This window comes from Bubalus bubalis, chromosome 10 (assembly GCF_019923935.1).
Source record: "Bubalus bubalis isolate 160015118507 breed Murrah chromosome 10, NDDB_SH_1, whole genome shotgun sequence".
NCBI lineage: Eukaryota > Metazoa > Chordata > Mammalia > Artiodactyla > Bovidae > Bubalus > Bubalus bubalis.
The window spans coordinates 29,209,775-29,230,170 of NC_059166.1; the positions used below are offsets into that span (position 1 = coordinate 29,209,775).

Genomic DNA, 20,396 nt, shown 5'->3' on the forward strand with positions numbered 1-20,396 from the left:
ACACAGGAGACAGAGGTTCAGTCCCTGATTTGGGAAGATCCCCTGGAGAAAGAAATGGCAACACTAGTATTTTTGCCTGGGAAATCCCATAGACAGAGGAGTCCGGAGGGCTGCAGTCCATGGAGTTGCAAAAAGTCAGACACAACTTAGCAACTATAAACAACAACAAAGCTTGGCTAAGAAAGAAAGAGAACTTAAAGGAAAATACAGGATACAGGAAGAAGTTACAGGCTGAGGAGAAAGTCAGTAGAGAGTTGCAGACTGATGATACAACACAAAGAAGGCATTTCATGGAAAAAAGTGCTGAAGGACACAGAAGTGTTTGGGATTAAAACCACTCATGTGCACAGGTTCTGATTAGCACAAAAGAAATGGCTAGGTACAGATTTCGATAAATTTACAGGTTTGCAGTGAAAATTAGGGCTTCCCTGGTGGCTCAGATGGTAAAGAACCCGCCTGCCAATACAGGAGACATGAGAGACATGGGTTCTATCCCTGGGTTGGGAAGATCCCCTGGAGGAGGGCACGGCAATCCACTCCAGAATTCTTGCCTGAAGAATCCCCATGGAGAGAAGAGCCTGGCGGGCTACAGTCCATGGGGTCACAAAGAGTCGACTGAACGACTAAGCACAGCACAGAAAAAATTAAGATAATTTGTGTTTGAGCCCTACAATTATTTTTTTTAAAGAAAGAGATAAGGTGGTTTGCTTAAAGTGCAGGGAATAAGAACAGAGGAGGTAACTTAAGAAGAGAAGTAAAGATTGGAAACCTAGGTAAAGAATTAGCACGGTATTTTCAAGTATGTCCTTTTACGCAGTTCTTCAATCACTTTGCAAGCTTGTGAGGACATTCCATTTTCATAGTAAAGAAACCTAAACTCTAGTTATATAGACAAAAATGCCTATTTGAAGTCTTTTTCAACGATGTTAAAAATCTCACATTACCTAATTATGATCATAATCTTGCCAAATGTTTACCGGTGATGTTTTTGATCTTGCAGTATGTCACAGAACCAAGACCTAGCCATCTCTCTCTCCCCAGAAGCACTGAACATCTATCTCGAAATCTCTAGTCCTGCTCAGGATTCAGAAAAAAAGCAATGCCTAATTCTTAAAAGTGGAGAGAAAAAAGAATCTATAAAAGTAGTGAATCACTATGAAATACACCTGAAACTAATACAATATTATAAATCAACTATACTTCAATTAAAAACTGAAGGGAAGACTCTGTGCCACAAAACTGCAATGATTTCTGAGCTTAGTTAGGTACCTACAAGATTTTAGAGTACTACAGTTTGCATTCAAAAGCCCAGTCTGGACAAATATTCCTGAGATAAACCTACATCAACAAAAGTGAGGCATCTCCCAACTGTGTGTTTAGGGATACTTAAGTATATAGATGGGCTTCCCTGGTGGCTCAGACGGTACAGCATCTGTCTGCAATGCAGGAGACCAGGTTTGATCCCTGGGTTGGGAAGATCCCCTGGAGAAGGAAATGGCAACCCACTCCAGTGTTCTCATCTGGAGAATCCCAGGGACAGGGGAGCCTGGTGGGCTGCCGTCTATGGGGTAGCACAGAGTCAGACACGACTGAAGCGACTAAGCCGCAGCAGCAGCAAGTATATAGATAAAACAGGGAGTGGTCAGTAAAATTAAGATCATAATGACAATTCTGAAAAGCAAGAACAAGTAGTCACTAGGTTTTCCCCTTTAATTAGAAAAAGGTCAGTGAAATGGATTTAAGATGTCCAAAGATTAATGCCCCCACTTCAGTTTTCAAGCCTTTGGCAATCAGCTTCAAACTCCAGAAGAGAGTCTGAAATCCAGGAACTGGATTCTATATTTAGAAATCTCCTCTGAGCCCACAAGTGACACTATGTAAGAGAGAAGATCCCAAGCTCACTCTTTGTCTTGTTTAGCCTACCTGGAGGATCTCACATTACACAGGCCACCCATGTGTGGTTGACATCTTCACCTGTAGTTTCTCTGACATACTACATGCTCCGAGGTCTCCTCTTGTTTTGGGTAACCTATTCCCTTCTTCCTTCCAACATTAATTCCCTCCTAGAGATTGTTTGTTTGGCTTGCTCTTCTTTCTCTAAACCTATCTCCCTCTGATCGATGCATTCTTCTGGACTAAACCATCTAAGTTAACGGCCTTCAAATCCATACTTACAGCCCTCACCTCTAGCCCATGATTCAGCTCCATAGATGCAGTCTGGAAGAGCTTGGGGCGGGTGGTGAACAACGGATAGGTTTTCCTCCTGTCCACCATGTTGCCATTTTTTGGCTCCCATGCTAAAAATTCTATAATAACTCCATACTATTTTATACAGACTATTACATAAAAAAAAATTGGTCATGGTATCCTTTTAATTGAGAGCTGGAAGATTTAGTGTGATTATACTCCCCAGTGTGTCTGCCTGCTTGTATTGGATCAGTCCAAAAAAACTGAGTTAGGGCATGTAATTCCTCCTCAGGCATTGTTGTAATTTATTCTATTAGAGTTACATTCCACACAAACAAAGTTACATAGCTTCTGCCATATCAAATACTGACTTAGAAGTAAAGGAGAAAGGAATACTGGGTAGTTGAAGTAATGAGGCCATGTAAATCCAAACCTCTTAGTGTATCCTCACAGAAACCAATACAGAACAGCAAAAAGAACAAATAAAACTCAGGTCTTTAACAAATCCCAACTTGTAATTACATGTAAAAAGAAGAAAATCAGAATCTCAGTGTGCATTCTCCCATGTTCTAGATCTAAGCTTTATTGAACAGCAAGGGGAATTTAGGAAAAACTGAATAGAACAGAGAAGAGCTAGGATCAGGTCAAAAACTGATTTAAAGCTACCACCACAAAGAGAAAGCCCATCCTATGAGTGAAAATACTGAAAAGCTTAGCATAGAATAGAGTACAGATTTTAAAGTGCACAGGACACAAGGTGGTATTTTAGGAAGTTAATAGTTTAAAGGGAAAAGAAGACTAAAAGGAAAGAAGGCTACCAGTACTAATGCATCAATCCTGTACACAGATATGCAGAAACATATAGTCTTACTCTATTGTAAAAAAAATTTTTTTAATTGATGTCATGAACTCAAACAATTAAAATCACCTCAAAAAAATAAATAGCAAAGTGTAAGGAAACTGTAATATAATATTCTAAATGGAATTAATATCTCCAAACAAGCATTTGGAGACACAAAGAAAAACTTGACCTAGATCAGTATAACACAATAAGAATTATATTTGATCTTTACCTACAGTTCCTGGCACAGAGCTCCTAAAACCCCTGGAAATTCCCGAATAAAAGAAGAAGTGAAGTTGCTCAGTCATGTACAACTCTGCGATCCCATTGACTGTAGCCTACCAGGCTCCTCCGAGCATGGCATTTTCCAGGTAAAAGTACTGGAATGGGCTGCCATTTCCTTATTCAGTGGATCTTCCCAACCCAGGGATCGAACCCAGGTCTTCCGCATTGCGGGCAGATGCTTTAACCTCTGAGCCACCAGGGAAGCCCGAATAAAGGAATGTATTTGTTATAAGGACTCCCTCTGGAGCACACCTGAGGTTATGCTAATAAGGTGACTTAAGATGGAGTCCTTACATAGTCTCATGTGACTAAGGGGATGGAATTTTCAGCCCGATCCACTGAATACCCAGAGAAGAGGAAGGGATGGAAATAAAGTTCTATAAATCTATTGAACAAGATTTGATAAGCTTACTGTTGAAAGTATTGGCAAGGATGGGAATCACAGTGCATCACTGGTGGGAATGCAAACTGGTATAGCCACTATGGAAAACAGTTGAGAGGTTCCTCAAAAATTTTAAAATAGAACACCATATGATCGAATAATTTCAGTTCTGGATTTTTATCTGAAGGAAACAAAAACATTAACATGAAAAGATATATGTATCCCCATGTTCCTCACAGCGTTATTTACAATAGTCAAAATATGGAAGCAACCAAAGTGTCCATCAACAGATGAAAGGATAAAGAAACTGTGGCATATGAATACAATGGAACATTATTCAGCCATAAGAGAAGACTGAAACTGTGTCAACTGCAACAATATAGATAAACAAAAACAAAACAAGCTTACAGAAACAGAAAACAGAGATTAGTGGTTGCCAGAGGCAGCAGATATGAGAACTGAATGAACTGTTCTGGTTTTTTTTTTCTTTAAATGTAAATAAAATAAAGGGAATAAAAGCATCACAAAACTTATAAGGCCAAAGGCAACCACTAAAACAAAGCAAAAAAACTTACTTAAATATAATTTTTTAAATAAAAGAGCAAAAAATAAAAATACAACACAAAATATATCACAAACAGGAACAATAAACACAACATAAGACAAAATAATCATAACAAAATACAACAGACTTGCTACCAAACGTATTTTTCTCAAGAAATATGAATAAGTTAAAGCTTCCCTGGTGGATCAGTTGGTAAAGAATCTGCCTGCAATGCAGGAAACCCATTTGATTCCTGGGTGGGGAAGATCTCCTGGAGAAAGAAATTGCAACCCACTCCAGTATTCTTGCCTGGAAAATACCATGGACAGAGGAGCCTGGCAGGCTGGAGTCTATGGGGTCACAAAGAGTCGGACATAAGTAAGCAACAAACTGACTGTGAGCTGACTGTGGCTCAGATCATGAGCTCCTTATTGCCAAATTCAGACTTACAGATAGAAGGGAAAACCACTAGACCATTCATGTATGACCTAAATCAAATCCCTTATGATTATACAATGGAAGTGAGAAATAGATTTAAGGGACTAGATCTGATAGATAGAGTGCCTGATGAACTATGGACTGAGGTGGGTGACACTGTACAGGAGACAGGGATCAAGACCATCCCCATGGAAAAGAAATGCAAAAATGCAAAATGGCTGTCTGGGGAGGCCTTACCAATAGCTGTGAAAAGAAGAGAAACGAAAAGTAAAGGAGAAAAGGAAAGATATAAGCATCTGAATGCAGAGTTCCAAAGAATAATAAGACGAGATAAGAAAGCCTTCCTCAGCGATCAATGCAAAGAAATAGAGGAAAACAACAGAATGGGAAAGACTAGAGATCGCTTCAAGAAAATTAGAGATACCAAGGGAACATTTCATGCAAAGATGGGCTTGATAAAGGACAGAAATGGTATGGACCTAACAGAAGTAGAAAATATTAAGAAGTGGCAAGAATACACAGAAATGTACAAAAAGATCTCACGATCAAGATAATCACAATGGTGTGATCACTGACCTAGAGCCAGACATCCTGGAATGTGAAGTCAAGTGGGCCTTAGAAAGCATCACTACGAACAAAGCTAGTGGAGGTGATGGAATTCCAGTTGCGCTATTTCAAATCCTGAAAGATGATGCTGTGAAAGTGCTGCACTCAATATGCCAGCAAATTTGGACAACTCAGCAGTGGCCACAGGACTGGAAAAGGTCAGTTTTCATTCCAATCCCAAAGAAAGGCAATGCCAAAGAATGCTCAAACTACCACACAATTGCACTCATCACATATGCTAGTAAAGTAATGCTCAAAATTCTCCAAGCCAGGCTTCAGCAATACATGAACCATGAACTTCCATACGTTCAAGCTGGTTTTAGAAAAGGCAGAGGAACCAGAGATCAAATTGCCAACATCCGCTGGATCATCAAAAAAGCAAGAGAGTTTCAGAAAAACATCTATTTCTGCCTGATTGACTATGCCAAAGCCTTTGACTGTGTAGATCACAATAAACTGTGGAATATTCTGAAAGAGATGGGAGTACCCGACCACCTGACCTGCCTCTTGAGAAATTTGTATGCAGGTCAGGAAGCAACAGTTAGAACTGGACATGGAACAACAGACTGGTTCCAAACAGGAAAAGGAGTATGTCAAGGCTGTATATTGTCACCCTGTTTATTTAACTTATATGCAGAGTACATCATGAGAAACGCTGGACTGGAAGAAACGCAAGCTGGAATCAAGATTGCCGGGAGAAATATCAATAAGCTCAGATATGCAGATGACACCACCCTTATGGCAGAAAGTGAAGAGGAACTCAAAAGCCTCTTGATGAAAGTGAAAGTGAAGAGTGAAAAAATTGGCTTAAAGCTCAACATGCAGAAAATGAAGATCATGGCATCCGGTCCCATCACTTCATGAGAAATAGATGGGGAAACAGTGGAAACAGTGTCAGACTTTATTTTTTTGGGCTCCAAAATCACTGCAGATGGTGACTGCAGCCATGAAATTAAAAGATGCTTACTCCTTGGAAGGAAAGTTATGACCAACCTAGATAGCATATTGAGAAGCAGAGAGATTACTTTGCCAACAAAGGTCCGTCTAGTCAAGGCTATGGTTTTTCCAGTGGTCATGTATGGATGTGAGAGTTGGACTGTGAAGAAAGCTGAGCGCCAAAGAATTGATGCTTTTGAATTGTGGTGTTGGAGAAGACTCTTGAGAGTCCCTTGGACTGCAAGGAGATCCAACCAGTCCATTCTGAAGGAGATCAGCCCTGGGATTTCTTTGGAAGGAATGATGCTAAAGCTGAAACTCCAGCACTTTGTCCACCTCATGCGAAGAGTTGACTCATTGGAAAAGACCCTGATGCTGGGAGGGATTGGGGGCAGGAGGAGAAGGGGATGACAGAGGATGAGATGGCTGGATGGCATCACCAGCTCAATGGACGTGAGTCTGAGTGAACTCCGGGAGTTGGTGATGGACAGGGAGGCCTGGCGTGCTGCGATTCATGGGGTCTCGAAGAGTCGGACATGACTGAGCGACTGAACTGAACTGAAGCAACAAACTAAACTTGCATATTATAATAAAAAGATTTTTTATTTAGTTCACTGAGCAAAACCCAAATGTATGCTCTATAGGAGAGCCATACCAAAAACAACATGGATCAAAAAAACTAAAAGTACAGAAAAGGTATCTGGAAGATGGAAACAATATGAAAGCAGGAGCAATGATATCAATAAGAGATAAACTGTAATTAAAACTAAAAGCACTTAACTGTGTCAAAGTTAGACTCTCTTTTATGTTAAAAGTTTCAGTTCACTAAATGTATATTATAAATATCTATGCACCAAATAATACAGCATATGTCCTTATGAAGTCAAAGCTAGAATAGATTCAGGGAGACATAGATAGAGGCCCACTGATAATAGGATTTTTAAATATTCCACTCTTGGTACAAAACAGATTACGTGAACTAGGAATAAGAAAGGATACCGATGATCCAAATAACATAATTACTTAGTGGAGCTTATGGTTATAAGGTGGCACTAGTGGTAAAGAGCCCGCTTGCCAATGCAGGAGATATAAGAGACCTGGTATCAATCTCTGGGTCAGGAAGATCCGATGGAGGAGGGCATGGCAACCCACTCCAGTATTCTTGCCCAGAAAATCCCATGGACAGAGGAGCCTGGCGGGCCACAGTCATTAAGGTCACAAAGTTGGACACAACATATGCATAGTTATATATTTAAATTTACAAAGTGAAAGCAGAGATTAAACCTTCTTAACTGCATATGTAACATTCAAAAAATTGACCTTTTATTAGGTTCTCCCCCATAAAACAGAATGACTGAAAAATAGTATTCTCTGCACAATGCAATAAAACTAGATATTACTCACAAATTTTCAAAAATTAAAAAGTATTCTCATATTGAAATTAAATAACTTCCTTCTAAACAACTCTTGGAAGAAACATGAAACACAAATAGAAGTTACATATTTTTTTACAATAATGAAAATATACGTATCAGAATTCATGGGTTACAAATGAAATAAAAACTAGAAGAAAATTCATATTATTAAACACTTTATTAACAAGATGAAAGAATAAAAATAAGTAAATTCTCAGTTCAAACCGTGGAAAAGAACAAAGTAAGCCAAAAGAAAGTACCAAGAAGGAAATAAAGGCAATAATTAATGAGGTACTGAATAGAAAAACAATAGTTCTCATTAACAAATCAAAATTTTGTATGCTTAAGAAAAAAATAACAAAATAAGCATACCATTAGATAAGTTAAAGTAGAAATCACAAATATACAAAATCAAAAATAATGAGAGAAATATCACTGAATCAGAAGAAATAAAAAAGTCATGACACTACAGACATTTGTATAAATAAATGTGAAAACTCATAAGCAGAGGATAATTTCCTAAACTGATCACATTAGAGACAGAAAGTTTAAAGAGAAAAATTCCCATAGAAGAAATAAAGTTATCAGGAAGTACTCCACAAAAAGACCCATGCCCAGATGGTTTCACAAAGAAAGTCTATCAAAGCTGCAAAAACCAAATTCCTCTATATTGCAAAAACTGTTCAGAAGCTTAAAAAATGTAGAAAAACTTAAATCCCTACATAAACCCTCTGTGGTGTGGGTCCAGAATTAGGGGTATGATTAGAGATATGCATATGATTAGCAACACATATAGGCCAAAATCACCTCTGAATATTGATATAAAAGTTCTAAATAAAGTATTACCAGACAAAATCCAACAAAATATCTTGTTCTATGTGTAAGAAAATGATATACAAAGAATAGGAGAGATCTGGTCTAAGAATGCAAGGCTGATTTGATCCATTAATAAAACACACCACATGAATAGCTCAAAAAAGAAAAATCATGATCATCTCCATAGATGCTGAAAAAGCCTTTAACAAATCTTAAGACCCATTCCTGATTCTAAAAAAAAACACTCAACAAAACAAGCATCAGTGAATACTTTCTCAGCATGATAAATATACACTTTGTTTTAAAGTCAGCATCCTTCTTTAAACAGGGAAACATTAGAGGTATTTTCACTAAACAGATGAATTAAGACATTCTCTTTAACACTTGTCTTCCCTGAGAGCTCAGGGAAGCTTGTGGGATGACACTTGTCATCCCTCAGAGCGGATGCCTGCAATGCAGGAGACCCAGATTCAATTCCTGGGTAGGGAAGATCCTCTGGAGAAGGGACAGGCTACCCACTCCAGTATTCTTAGGCTTCCTTTGTGGCTCAGCTGGTAAAGAATCCACCTGCAATGTAGGAGACCCGGGTTCGATCCCTGGGTTGGGAAGATATCCTGGAGAAGGGAATGGCTACCCACTCCAGTACTTCAGCTTGGAGAATTCCATGAACTATATAGTCCATGGGGTCGCAAAGAGTCAGAAACGACTGAGCAACTTTCACTTTCACTTCAGTTCAGTCGCTCAGTCCTGTCTGATTTGTTGTGACCCCATGAACCACAGCATGCCAGGCCTCCCTGTCCATCACCAACTCCTGGAGTTTACTCAAACTCACGTCCATTCTGTTGGTGATGCCATCCAACCATATCATTTTCTGTCGTCCCCTTCTCCTCCTGCCCCCAGTCCCTCCCAGCATCACAGTCTTTTCCAATGAGTCAGTTTTTCACATCAGGTGGCAAAGTATTGGACTTTCAGCTTCAGCATCAGTCCTTCCAATGAATATTCAGGACCTGATTTCCATTAGGATGGACTGGTTGGATCTCCTTGCAGTCCAAGGGACTCTCAAGAGTCTTCTCCAACACCACAGATCAAAAGCATCAATTCTTCAGCGCTCAGCTTTCTTTACAGTCCAACTCTCACATCCATACACGAATACTGGAAAAACCATAACTTTGACTTGATGGTCCTTTGTTGGCAAAATAATGTCTCTGCTTTTTAATATACTGTCTAGGTTGGTCATAACTTTTCTTCCAAGGAGCAAAGGTCTTTCAGTTTCATGGCTGCAGTCACCATCTGCAGTGATTTTGGAGCCCAAAAAACTAAAATCTGTTTCCACCGTTTCCCCATCTATTTGCCATCAAGTGGTGGGACCAGATGCCATGATCTTTGTTTTCTGAATGTTGAGTCTTAAGCCAACTTTTTCACTCTCCTCTTTATCATCAAGGGGCTCTTTAGTCCTTCACTTTCTGCCATAAGGGTGGTGTCATCTGCATATCTGAGGTTATTGATATTTCTCCTGGCAATCTTGATTCCAGCATGTGCTTCATCCATCCAAACGCTTCATCATGAGCATTTCTCATGATGCACTCTGCACATAAGTTAAATAGGCACAGTGACAATACACAGCCTTGACGTACTCCTTTTCCTATTTGGAACCAGTCTGTTCTTCCATGTCCAGTTCTAACTGTTGCTTCCTGACCTGCATACAGATTTCTCAAGAGGCCGGGCATGTGGTCTGGTATTCCCATTTCTTTAAGAATTTTCCACAGTTTGTTGTGATCCACACAGTCAAAGGCTTTGGCATAGTCAATAAAGCAGAAGTAAACGTTTTTCTGGAGCTCTCTTATTATTCGATGATCCAACAAATGTTGGCAATTTGACCTCTGGTTCCTCTGCCTTTTCTAAAACCAGCTTGAACATCTGGAAGTTCACGGTTCACTTATTGCTGAAGCCTGACTTGGAGAATTTTGAGCATTACTTTACTAGCGTGTGAGATGAGTGCAATTGTGTGGTAGTCTGAAGGTTCTTTGGCATTGCCTTTCTTTGGGATTGGAATGAAAACTGACCTTTTCCAGTCCTGTGGCCACTGCTGAGTTGTCCAAATTTGCTGGCATATTGAGTGCAGCACTTTCACAGCATCATCTTTTAGGATTTGAAGTAGCACAACTGGAATTCCATCACCTCCACTAGCTTTGTTTGTAGTGAGGCTTCCTAAGGCCCACTTGACTTCACATTCCAGGATGTCTGGCTCTAGGTGAGTGATCACACCATCATGACTATCTGGGTCATGAAGATCTTTTTTGTACAGTTCTTCTGTGTATTCTTGCCACCTCTTCTTAGTATCTTCTGCTTCTGTTAGGTCTGTACCATTTCTGTCCTTTAGTGTACCTATCTTTGCATGAATTGTTCCTTTGGTATCTCTAATTTTCTTGAAGAGATCTCTAGTCGTTCCCATTCTATTGTTTTCCTCTATTTCTTTGCACTGATCAGTGAGGAAGGCTTTCTTATCTCTCCTTGCTATTCTTTGGAACTGTGCATTCAAATGGGTATATCTTTCCTTTTCTCCTTTGCCTTCCACTTCTCTTCTTTTCAGAGCTATTTGTAAGGCCGCCTCAGACAACCATTTTACCTTTTTGTATTTCTTTTTCTTGGGGATGGTCTTGATCCCTGCCTCCTATACAATGTCAAGAACCTCTGCCCATAGTTCTTCAGGCACTCTATCAGATCTACTCCCTTGAATCTATTTGTCACTTCCAGTGTGTAATCATAAGGGATTTGATTTAGGTCATACCTGAATGGTCTAGTGGTTTCCCCTATTTTCTTCAATTTATGTCTGAATTTCACTTCACTATAACACTATTTAACACTGTAATAGAGGTATCTATCAAGGCAATCAGATAAATCAATTAGGGGCATCAGAACCTGAAGATGTAAAACTAGATTTATAGATGTTATGATCATGAACTTGGAAACCCCTAAAGAATCAATGATCCTTAGATGGTAGAGAAACAGGCACTCTCAAACACTATTGCTTGGAATGGAAACTGGAATATTCCTCATGGGTAGGAATACACAACAAATATATATATATATATATAACAAAACAGAAGATATATATTTATATCATTACCTTTTATTTTAGCAATCCCACTTCTGGGAATATATTCTGAAGCTAATTCTCTAGTGATGTGAACATACGCACGTACAAGGTTATTATTCATTGTGGCACTGTTATTTATAAAATACTTGAAACAAGTTAAATATCCATATATAGGAGAATAACTGAATAAACTATAGTATATGTACATAAAGGAGTTATTATGCAGAATGAAAAAGATCTTTATGAATTGATACAAAGTGATTTCCAAACTACTTTCCTAGAATTCTAGAATAGCAAGTAAGTAAAAATGTTGTAAATAATGAAAATCAGGAGTTATAAATCTGGAAAAGAAGAAAAAGTAGAATGAACCCTGTGTAGTATGGGATCAGAACTGGGGCTAGGATTAGAGATACATATATACATATTCATACATAGATACAAATGTATACACACATACATAGTCATCCGCAAACATACATACATTCATGTTGTTTTTTTATATCAATTTTAGCCGTAAGATTTATATAATTAGACCTAAGCAAATAAGATTTCACAACTTTTGAAATCTAAATTTAAAAAGGTACTAGCTAGTCAATCTATAGCATAGGAAGATATTACTTTAGGAAGAACAGTCAGGAAAAAAGACTTAAATAGAAAGATCAAGCAAATCTTTAAATAATAAAGAATTCATTCATTCATGTGACTAGATCATAAAAACAGGAAAATATAATATTAATCCCAGTAGAAAATATTCTCATGTTCCCAGCTCAGATTATTTTTATATTAGCAAAATAAACATATCCTTAATAAAAGTTATAAAGATGCAAATGGTACTTGATATTTTACAATGAAACATATCAAAAACCACTGTACCTTACAGTAAAATCATAGGAACAAGAGGCCAGCACAGAAGCATGAAATGGTGAAAACTACAAAAGAAAACAAAAAAGTCCTTTTTGAGGTTAACTGTAATTATAACATGGTACTTCATAAGATCATTCCCATGAACATTATTACAATGTCTAGACAGGACTGTCAGAAGTACAGACACTACTATATGTCAAATAGATAACTAATAAAGACCTACTATATAGCACAGAGAACTCTATACTCAGTACTCTGTAATGGCGTATATGGGAAAAGAATCTAAAAAAAGAATGGATATATGTATATGTATAACTGATCCACTTTGCTGTACACGTGAAACTAACACAACATTGTAACTCAACTATACTCCAATAAAAAAATTTTTTAAGTATGCTTTTCCAAACCTTATTACGCTTTAATTCAAGGCAAAAATCTTTTAGTCTTTTAGTATCCACCTACAGGAAAAATGGTTGTTTTTACATTCTTCAAAGAAAGTCATTTCTCAAGCTTTTTAAATCTTATTTAGAATTAAATATTCCCTAAATGTTGCTATTCCAGAAAAATTAAGCACAATTTCATATTGGTTATCCAAAATCAACTTTTACAAATCTAAAGGACATAAGTGTACGACGATTTATACATATAATTAATTATATAATTTACCAATCTTGTAAATATATTTTATGACTGCTATTAGGTACAAGCATCTAACATTTAAATGTTAAAAGTTTTAAAATAATTTTTATGCTATTTGTATATCACATCTAATGAAAATGATATCAAGGTCAAAAATTGCAAATTTTTAAGACAGGTAATATACAAGTATTAATATATATCTTTTAACTGGCTGCCCACTGTAATTTTATTTCCTCAGCGTTTTTCTTACCAGTACTTTAAATGTTTATAGACACATATATACTTACATTTGAATTTCTTCACAGTTTGCAAAACACTTTCACTATTTCACCCTATTTCATTCTCAGAAGAATTATGAAGTATATATAGAAAACATTTTTTAACTACCAAAACTTGTGTGCCATTTAAAAAAAATCTGGGCACTGGGTCTCATATTTTGAGTTATAATCAGAAAAATTTTAAATATTAACTGCAATTTAGAATTTTTAAAATAGGAATAACATAACTATCTTAATTGAAAGATCAAAAAGGTACTTATCTGTAATGTAAAAAATCAAAAATTAAATTGGGAGATGTCCCTTAATAAGATGTTTTCCACAGTGACTTAGCAAAATTTATCTAAATAAAAGCTGGGAAGGACTTCCCTGGTGGTTCAGTGGTTAAGAATCCACTTGCCAATGCAGGAAACATATATTTGATCCCTGGTCCGGGAGGCTACCCACATGCAACGAAGCCCATGCACCACAACTACTGAGCCGGCACTCTAGAGCCCACTGGTCCATAAGAAGAGAAGCCACCACAGTGAGACGTCCCCGCCTGCCATAACTAGAGAATGCCCCCGTGGAGTAACAAGGACCCAACACACCAAAAAAAAAAAAAAAAGCTGGAAAACTAACGTTAGTCACTTTATAACCTGACAAATTCAGGAGAAGCAGAAGAAAAAAGTTATCTCTACTATTTACAAAGTGGAAATTTTTCTATACTCTATAACTTTTGTGAACATTCACATATATAATCATGTTAGGGAAAAGAAAGAATTAACCACCTCTCTGTACAAGTTTCAACAAAATAAACTTTTCCACTGAATTGAAAATTATAAAGACTATAATACTAAAACTAAATTACTATAAAGTTTTAAAAGAAATAGTAGCATGGGGATGACAGAATGAGAAGAACATTTTTATTGACTCCTGAGTACCACCTGACTATATTGTTATAAGTCACTCAATAATCATTCCAGTGTTTTACCTAATTTTAGCTTTCAATGTTTACTACCATTCACTGGGTAACAAAACGCAAAAAAAAAAAAAAAAAAGAATCAATAACCCCATCCCTTAAACACCTTTTAAATATACTTCATTGACAGTATCTATCTTTTTGTTCTGTGTAGAAAAAGAAAGGATAAAAACTTACTTTCACTCTCCTAATAGCATAGGTGTGACCGAGAAGTTCAAACACAGGTTGTTGTACATTCCTCAAGTCCCAGCCTCTCAAACTACAATCAACTGCCCCTGTCACCACCAAATTCTGAAAACAATAAAGCAAGGTTAAATGCGACTCTTTACAATTATGCAGTAGCCAAGCTTTCCTACTGGAAATATTTCCTATTTTCTGGTACTTATTTAATCTGAACCCAGGAGTCATTCTTGAAAAGTTACATAACAGTATAGAAAGGAGTTAAAATATACATCAAAAGCAAAACTTAGTATGACTTGAAAGAAAAGGAACTCAATATGCCTTAGGTATATGAAGGAACACAGTACACAAGAGAAAAAGGCATAGTCTCAAACAACATTGTAGCTTCTCCCGTCTACTTGTAGGGATACTAATAAGAACACAAGTTATTAAAAAGTACACCTGACAAAAGAGCCCACCTGTCTCTTCAGCGTCCTCTGAGGTTTCTACCCTGCGTTAAAAGGCAAGAGACTGCTAATTGACAAATATTTGAAAGGGCCAAGGTATAGATTAAATGTTGTTTTCCTAATCAATCATTGCTCCTAACTCTCATGGACCATGTCTTAATGTAATAGCTAACTCTATCTGAGAATTTATGCAAATAGTGGGTAGTCTCCTATCTAGAACCCTAGGTGAACCCAGAGTTCACGGCTGAATAAGCCAAGAGCTGGGTCCACACTCAGCCCCACTCCACATCAACCAGGGCAGTAATCCATTGTCTGACATTTTGGACTTCAATATAAGCTCATTTTTAAAAAGCTTCAGTGATTGTTTTTTAAAAATTTTTTAGAGTACTCTCAAGTGTATATCCGGAGAAGGCAATGGCAACCCACTCCAGTACTCTTGCCTGGAAAATCCCATGGACAGAGGACCTGGAAGGCTGCAGTCCATGAGGTTGCTAAGAGTCGGACACGACTGGGCGACTTCACTTTCACTTTTCACTTTCATGCATTTGGAGAAGGAAATGGCAACCCACTCCAGTGTTCTTGCCTGGAGAATTCCGGGGACGGGGGAGCCTGGTGGGCTGCCGTCTATGGGGTCACACAGAGTTGGACATGACTGAAGCAACTTAGCAGCAGCAGCAGCAAGTACATATCAGCATCTTTTTTAGAATTCCCGAAAGTATAACATATAGTCCACAATTTTATTTTCTTATTTGGAAAAATCATGGGTGAGATTTGAAATGCAGTCATCGGCACTGAAAATTTTATTAAAATCAAGTATTATTTTGAATATGTTCTATATCTTCTTTTAATTTATTTTATTTCTTTCTAATTTAAAAACTCAGCCAATACAATGTTCCCTTAATTTTCACTGACTAAAATTGGGGAAAAAAACAAAGTATATGTTATGCTTAACTGTCACAGTCAACAGACCACTTCAGGAGATAAATATATTTAAATGGCATATCAACACATATTTAATCCATTTCTATTTCTAATTCATATGCCCGTATGGTTAGCTGAAAGTTGCAAAAGGTTGCAAATGGACACTGCTATCTTCCAGAAACATGAAGCTTGGTTAGGCTTTTAAGAGAAAATGAAATAGAAAATTCCTAAAAGCAATGGACTGTCAAAGTAAAAATCAAGTTACAAATAGTTCAGCAGCCTCACCAGCAAAGTGCACAAGAAATGAAGGCAAAAGATGATACAAATTGGCAGGGTTAGGAGCAATAAAGTAAAAAATTATACATATTGTAAAGCAGTTCCCCAAACAAACAAGTAAGGCTGCACTATTGAACTTTTGAGAATTTCTGTTTCTTATTCAGCCTGTTTTATGTGCACTTAAATCCAATTAATGCTAATGCAGGTCACTCACAATCATCAATTAGAAATGAAAGGGACTAAATCTAACTTAATGGCCCGTAAACACTATCCAAGTCCACATAAACAAAGATAAAATCTAGAACAGTTCAACGTTAGGAAGGGCTTGGTAGCTAAGGATAGAACCAGATAGGGTACCTCATTGTATTTACACCAGTCACAGCTCAAAATTTCTGCCTGATGTGCTGGAACCACAATTCTGACTCCTGTTGTCTTCACGTCCCAAATTCTCAAAGTCTGATCGCCTGGTGAAAGAGGAAGACTTGATCACTCTCTATCACACCACTTGGATGCTTGGTACCCATGATGACAAGTCAGGGAAAACACACCACTTCCATTATCAGGACAGTGCCATCTGTATGTCATATACACTAGATACATTGTTTTATACTGTAATAATATATAAGAACTACTACAAGTGACAACTACAAAAAACAAGGCACCATATTAAGTTTTTAGATCTACTCAAAGCAGGAGAACCTGAATCTCACACTGACACAAGCAGAACAGTGACTAAGCACACACCCAATGCATGTTTCTTTAGGAAAGGAAAAGGCTCTGAAAATCCTCGTTTCTTATAAGTAAAGTTAGCACCCTATACCAGTATATTCTACAGGAAGCAAAATGGTAACAGTTTTACTGTAAAATGTGTGCAAAGTCCAAGTCAGAATGGATAATTTCAAATCTTAGCTATTACATTTATTACATTTTAAAGGGCCATCCAAAGGTATGGATTTCACCTTGAAAGAAACAAGCAGAGAAAATGTAAGGATTATATGCTGAATTACTACAAAAATAATTTATACCACCTACCTGCACAGAGTCAACCCTGATTAACTGTTTTAGATGCTGTTTGCCTTCAATTTTGTAAAATATGAGGAAACAACAAAATGACCAGATGAAAAATTCTGAATATATGTATATCTCCATCAAAAGTAAATTACAAACAATAACTGATCCTCTGAGAAAGCCATTTCAGGTTAATGTAAAATAAAAATGCTGTGATGGTCTTGATTCCATTTAGTAGTTGTGTGACCCTGTACAAGCTGTATAATATCTCTGAGACTAGTTCCTCAGAATGCCTGGATGGAGGATGGTACAAAAACATTTAGTGTAATAAAGTTTCTGTAAAGCGTTAGCATGGTCTCTAGCATATAGCAGATATGCTAATAAGTGGTAGCACAAGCTGGAATCAAGATTGCAGGGAGAAATATCAATAACCTCAGATATGCAAATGACACCACCCTTATGGCAGAAAGGGAAGAAAAAGCTTCTTGATGAAGGTAAAAGAGGAGAGTGAAAAAGTTGGCTTAAAGCTCAACATTCAGAAAATGAAGATCATGGCATCTGGTCCCACCACTTCATGGGAAATAGATGGGGAAACAGTGGAAACAGTGTCAGACTTTATTTTTCTGGGCTCCAAAATCACTACAGATGGTGACTGTAGCCATGAAATTAGAAGACGCTTACTCCTTGGAAGGAAAGTTATGACCAACCTAGATAGCATATTCAAAAGCAGAGACATTACTTTGCCAACAAAGGTCCCTCTAGTCAAGGCTATGGTTTTTCCAGTGGTCATGTATAGATGTGAGAGTTGGACTTTGAAGAAAGCTGAGCGCTGAAGAATTGATGCTTTTGAACTGTGGTGTTGGCAAAGACTCTTGAGAGTCCCTTGGACTGCAAGGAGATCCAACCAGTCCATTCTAAAGGAGATGAGGCCTGGGTGTTCCTTAGAAGGAATGATGCTAAAGCTGAAACTCCAGTACTTTGTCCACCTCATGCGAAGAGTTGACTCATTGGAAAAGACTCTGATGCTGGGAGGGATTGGGGGCAGGAGGAGAAGGGGACAACAGAGGATGAGATGGCTGGATGGCATCACTGACTCGATGGACGTGAGTCTGAGGGAACTCCGGGAGTTGGTGATGGACAGGGAGGCCTGGCGTGCTGCGATTCATGGGGTCGCAAAGAGTCAGACACAACTGAGTGACTGAACTGAACTGAAAAACATTAACTTTTAAACATTTCCTTTAGTTACCTACATATAATTTCCTATCATCCCAATTCTAAATTATTTGTCATTTAGCTAAGTCCAATAATTTCAGACAATTTTTTTCTGATTTCTTTGCAAGTTAAGAAAGATAAGAATTACACTCCTTGTGGTAATGAAATGTCGAGTTGAAGAACAGGGGCTTTGGAGCTTCAGAGCTTAGCTCTAGTCCAGCTCAATCATTTCGTAGTTGACGACGTTCAGTCAAGTTCCTTAATGTCTTGAATTGTCATTTTCCTTACCTACGACAAAATATCTGCCTCATACAGACCCACAGAAACAGGGAACAAATCAGTGGTCACCAGCTCAGTGAGAGAAGGACAGGAGGAAAATACAGGGGTAGGAGATTAAGAAGTACAAACTATCACATATAAAATAAGATACAAACATATATTGTACAACAAAGGGAATATAGCTAATATTTTATAATAACTATAAATGGTGTATAACCTTTAAAAATTGTGAATCACTATTTTGTATAACTGCAACTTACATAACTTTGAAAACCAACTATACTTCCAAAGACACAAAAACATATCTGCCTTACAAAGCTGCCCCTGGCACAGCTAAACTGGCCAAAAGGAGATATTTGGGATTTCTCTGAACTATAACTGAAAAAATAATGCTAGTCCCCCTCACACAAGAGAATTTACAGGTTACAAAACGGAGGAATTGTTGGTGGCCATGTGTTTCACTGTATGGAGAAAGTTGACCGGCACAGTCAAGTCAGCCAGCAGACAAAAGTCCAGATTAGAGACAGAATGTGTCCTCAGGTTGTTTAAGCACCCCTTCCCCTTCTGGGGTTGCTTTTCAATAAATTCTACAAAGACCTACAGTTGCTCAAGTTCTACTATTACCACCTGCAGGCAGAGGTGATTCCTTATCATCATGGCAGCAGTGAATGGAATTCACCTGAAGCTTCAGACTCTCAAAGCCTGCTGCTGCTGCTGCTAAATCGCTTCAGTCGTGCCCGACTCTGTGCGACCCCATAGACGGCAGCCCACCAGGCTCCGCCGTCCCTGGGATTCTCCAGGCAAGAACACTGGAGTGGGCTGCCATTTCCTTCTCCAATGCATGGAAGTGGAAAGTGAAAGGGAAGTCGCTTCAGTGTCCGACTCTTAGCGACCCCATGGACTGCAGCCTATCAGGCTCCTCCGTCCATGGGATTTTCCAGGCAAGAGTACTGGAGTGGGGTGCCATTTCCTTCTCCATCTCAAAGCCTAGCTCCAGAGAAAAAGATTTAATTCAGCACAGGGCTTCCAGTTAAAACACAGGAAATGTTTAAATGATGTACACTAGATTTCATAAATTTATGTTATATCAAATCTGATATAACATATAACACGGGTCATGGTGGAGAGTTCTGACAAAATGTGGTCCATTGGAGAAGGGAATGGCAAACCACTTCAGTATTCCTGCCTTGAGAACCCCATGAACAGTATGAAAAGGCACAAAGATAGGACAGTGAAAGATGAACTCCCCAGGTCAGTAGGTGCCCAATATGCTGGAGATCAGTGGAGAAATAACTCCAGAAAGAATGAAGAGACGCAGCCAAAGTAAAAACAACACCCAGTTGTGGATGTGACTGGTGATGCAAGCAGGGTCCGATGCTATAAAGAGCAATATTGCATAGGAACCTGGAATGTTAGGTCCATGAATCAAGGCAAATTGAAAGTGATCAAACAGGAGATGGCAAGAGTGAACACTGACATTCTAGGAATCAGCGAACTAAAATGGACTGGAATGGGTGAATTTAACTCAGATGACCATTATATCTACTACTGTGGGCAAGGGAGTAGCCATCACAGTCAACAAAAGGGTCTGAAATGCAGTGCTTGGATGCAATCTCAAAAACAACAGAATGATCTCTGTTTGTTTCCAAGGCAAACCATTCAATATCACAGTAATCCAAGTCTATGCCCTGTCCAGTAATGCTGAAGAAGCTGAACAGTTCTATGAAGACCTACAAGACTTTCTAGAATTAACACCCAAAACAGATGTCCTTTTCATTTTAGGGGACT

General features: G+C 38.1%; 1 protein-coding gene across 3 annotated transcripts in view; it reads right to left on the minus strand.

Moving 5' to 3' along the window:
* PEX7 (peroxisomal biogenesis factor 7) overlaps positions 1-20,396 on the minus strand; it is a 78,032-nt gene that overhangs the window by 34,650 nt on the left and 22,986 nt on the right. For 2 of the 3 annotated variants that reach the window (XM_006052269.3, XR_006542318.1), the window contains exons 6-8: positions 16,467-16,573; positions 14,464-14,577; positions 12,421-12,476 (exon numbers count right to left, since the gene is read on the minus strand). In XM_006052269.3, the coding sequence (XP_006052331.1) occupies positions 12,421-12,476; positions 14,464-14,577; positions 16,467-16,573 (277 nt within the window). Of the gene's footprint in view, positions 1-11,557; positions 11,889-12,420; positions 12,477-14,463; positions 14,578-16,466; positions 16,574-20,396 lie in introns of those variants that run through there. The other variant, XM_044924182.1, reaches the window with a different exon arrangement.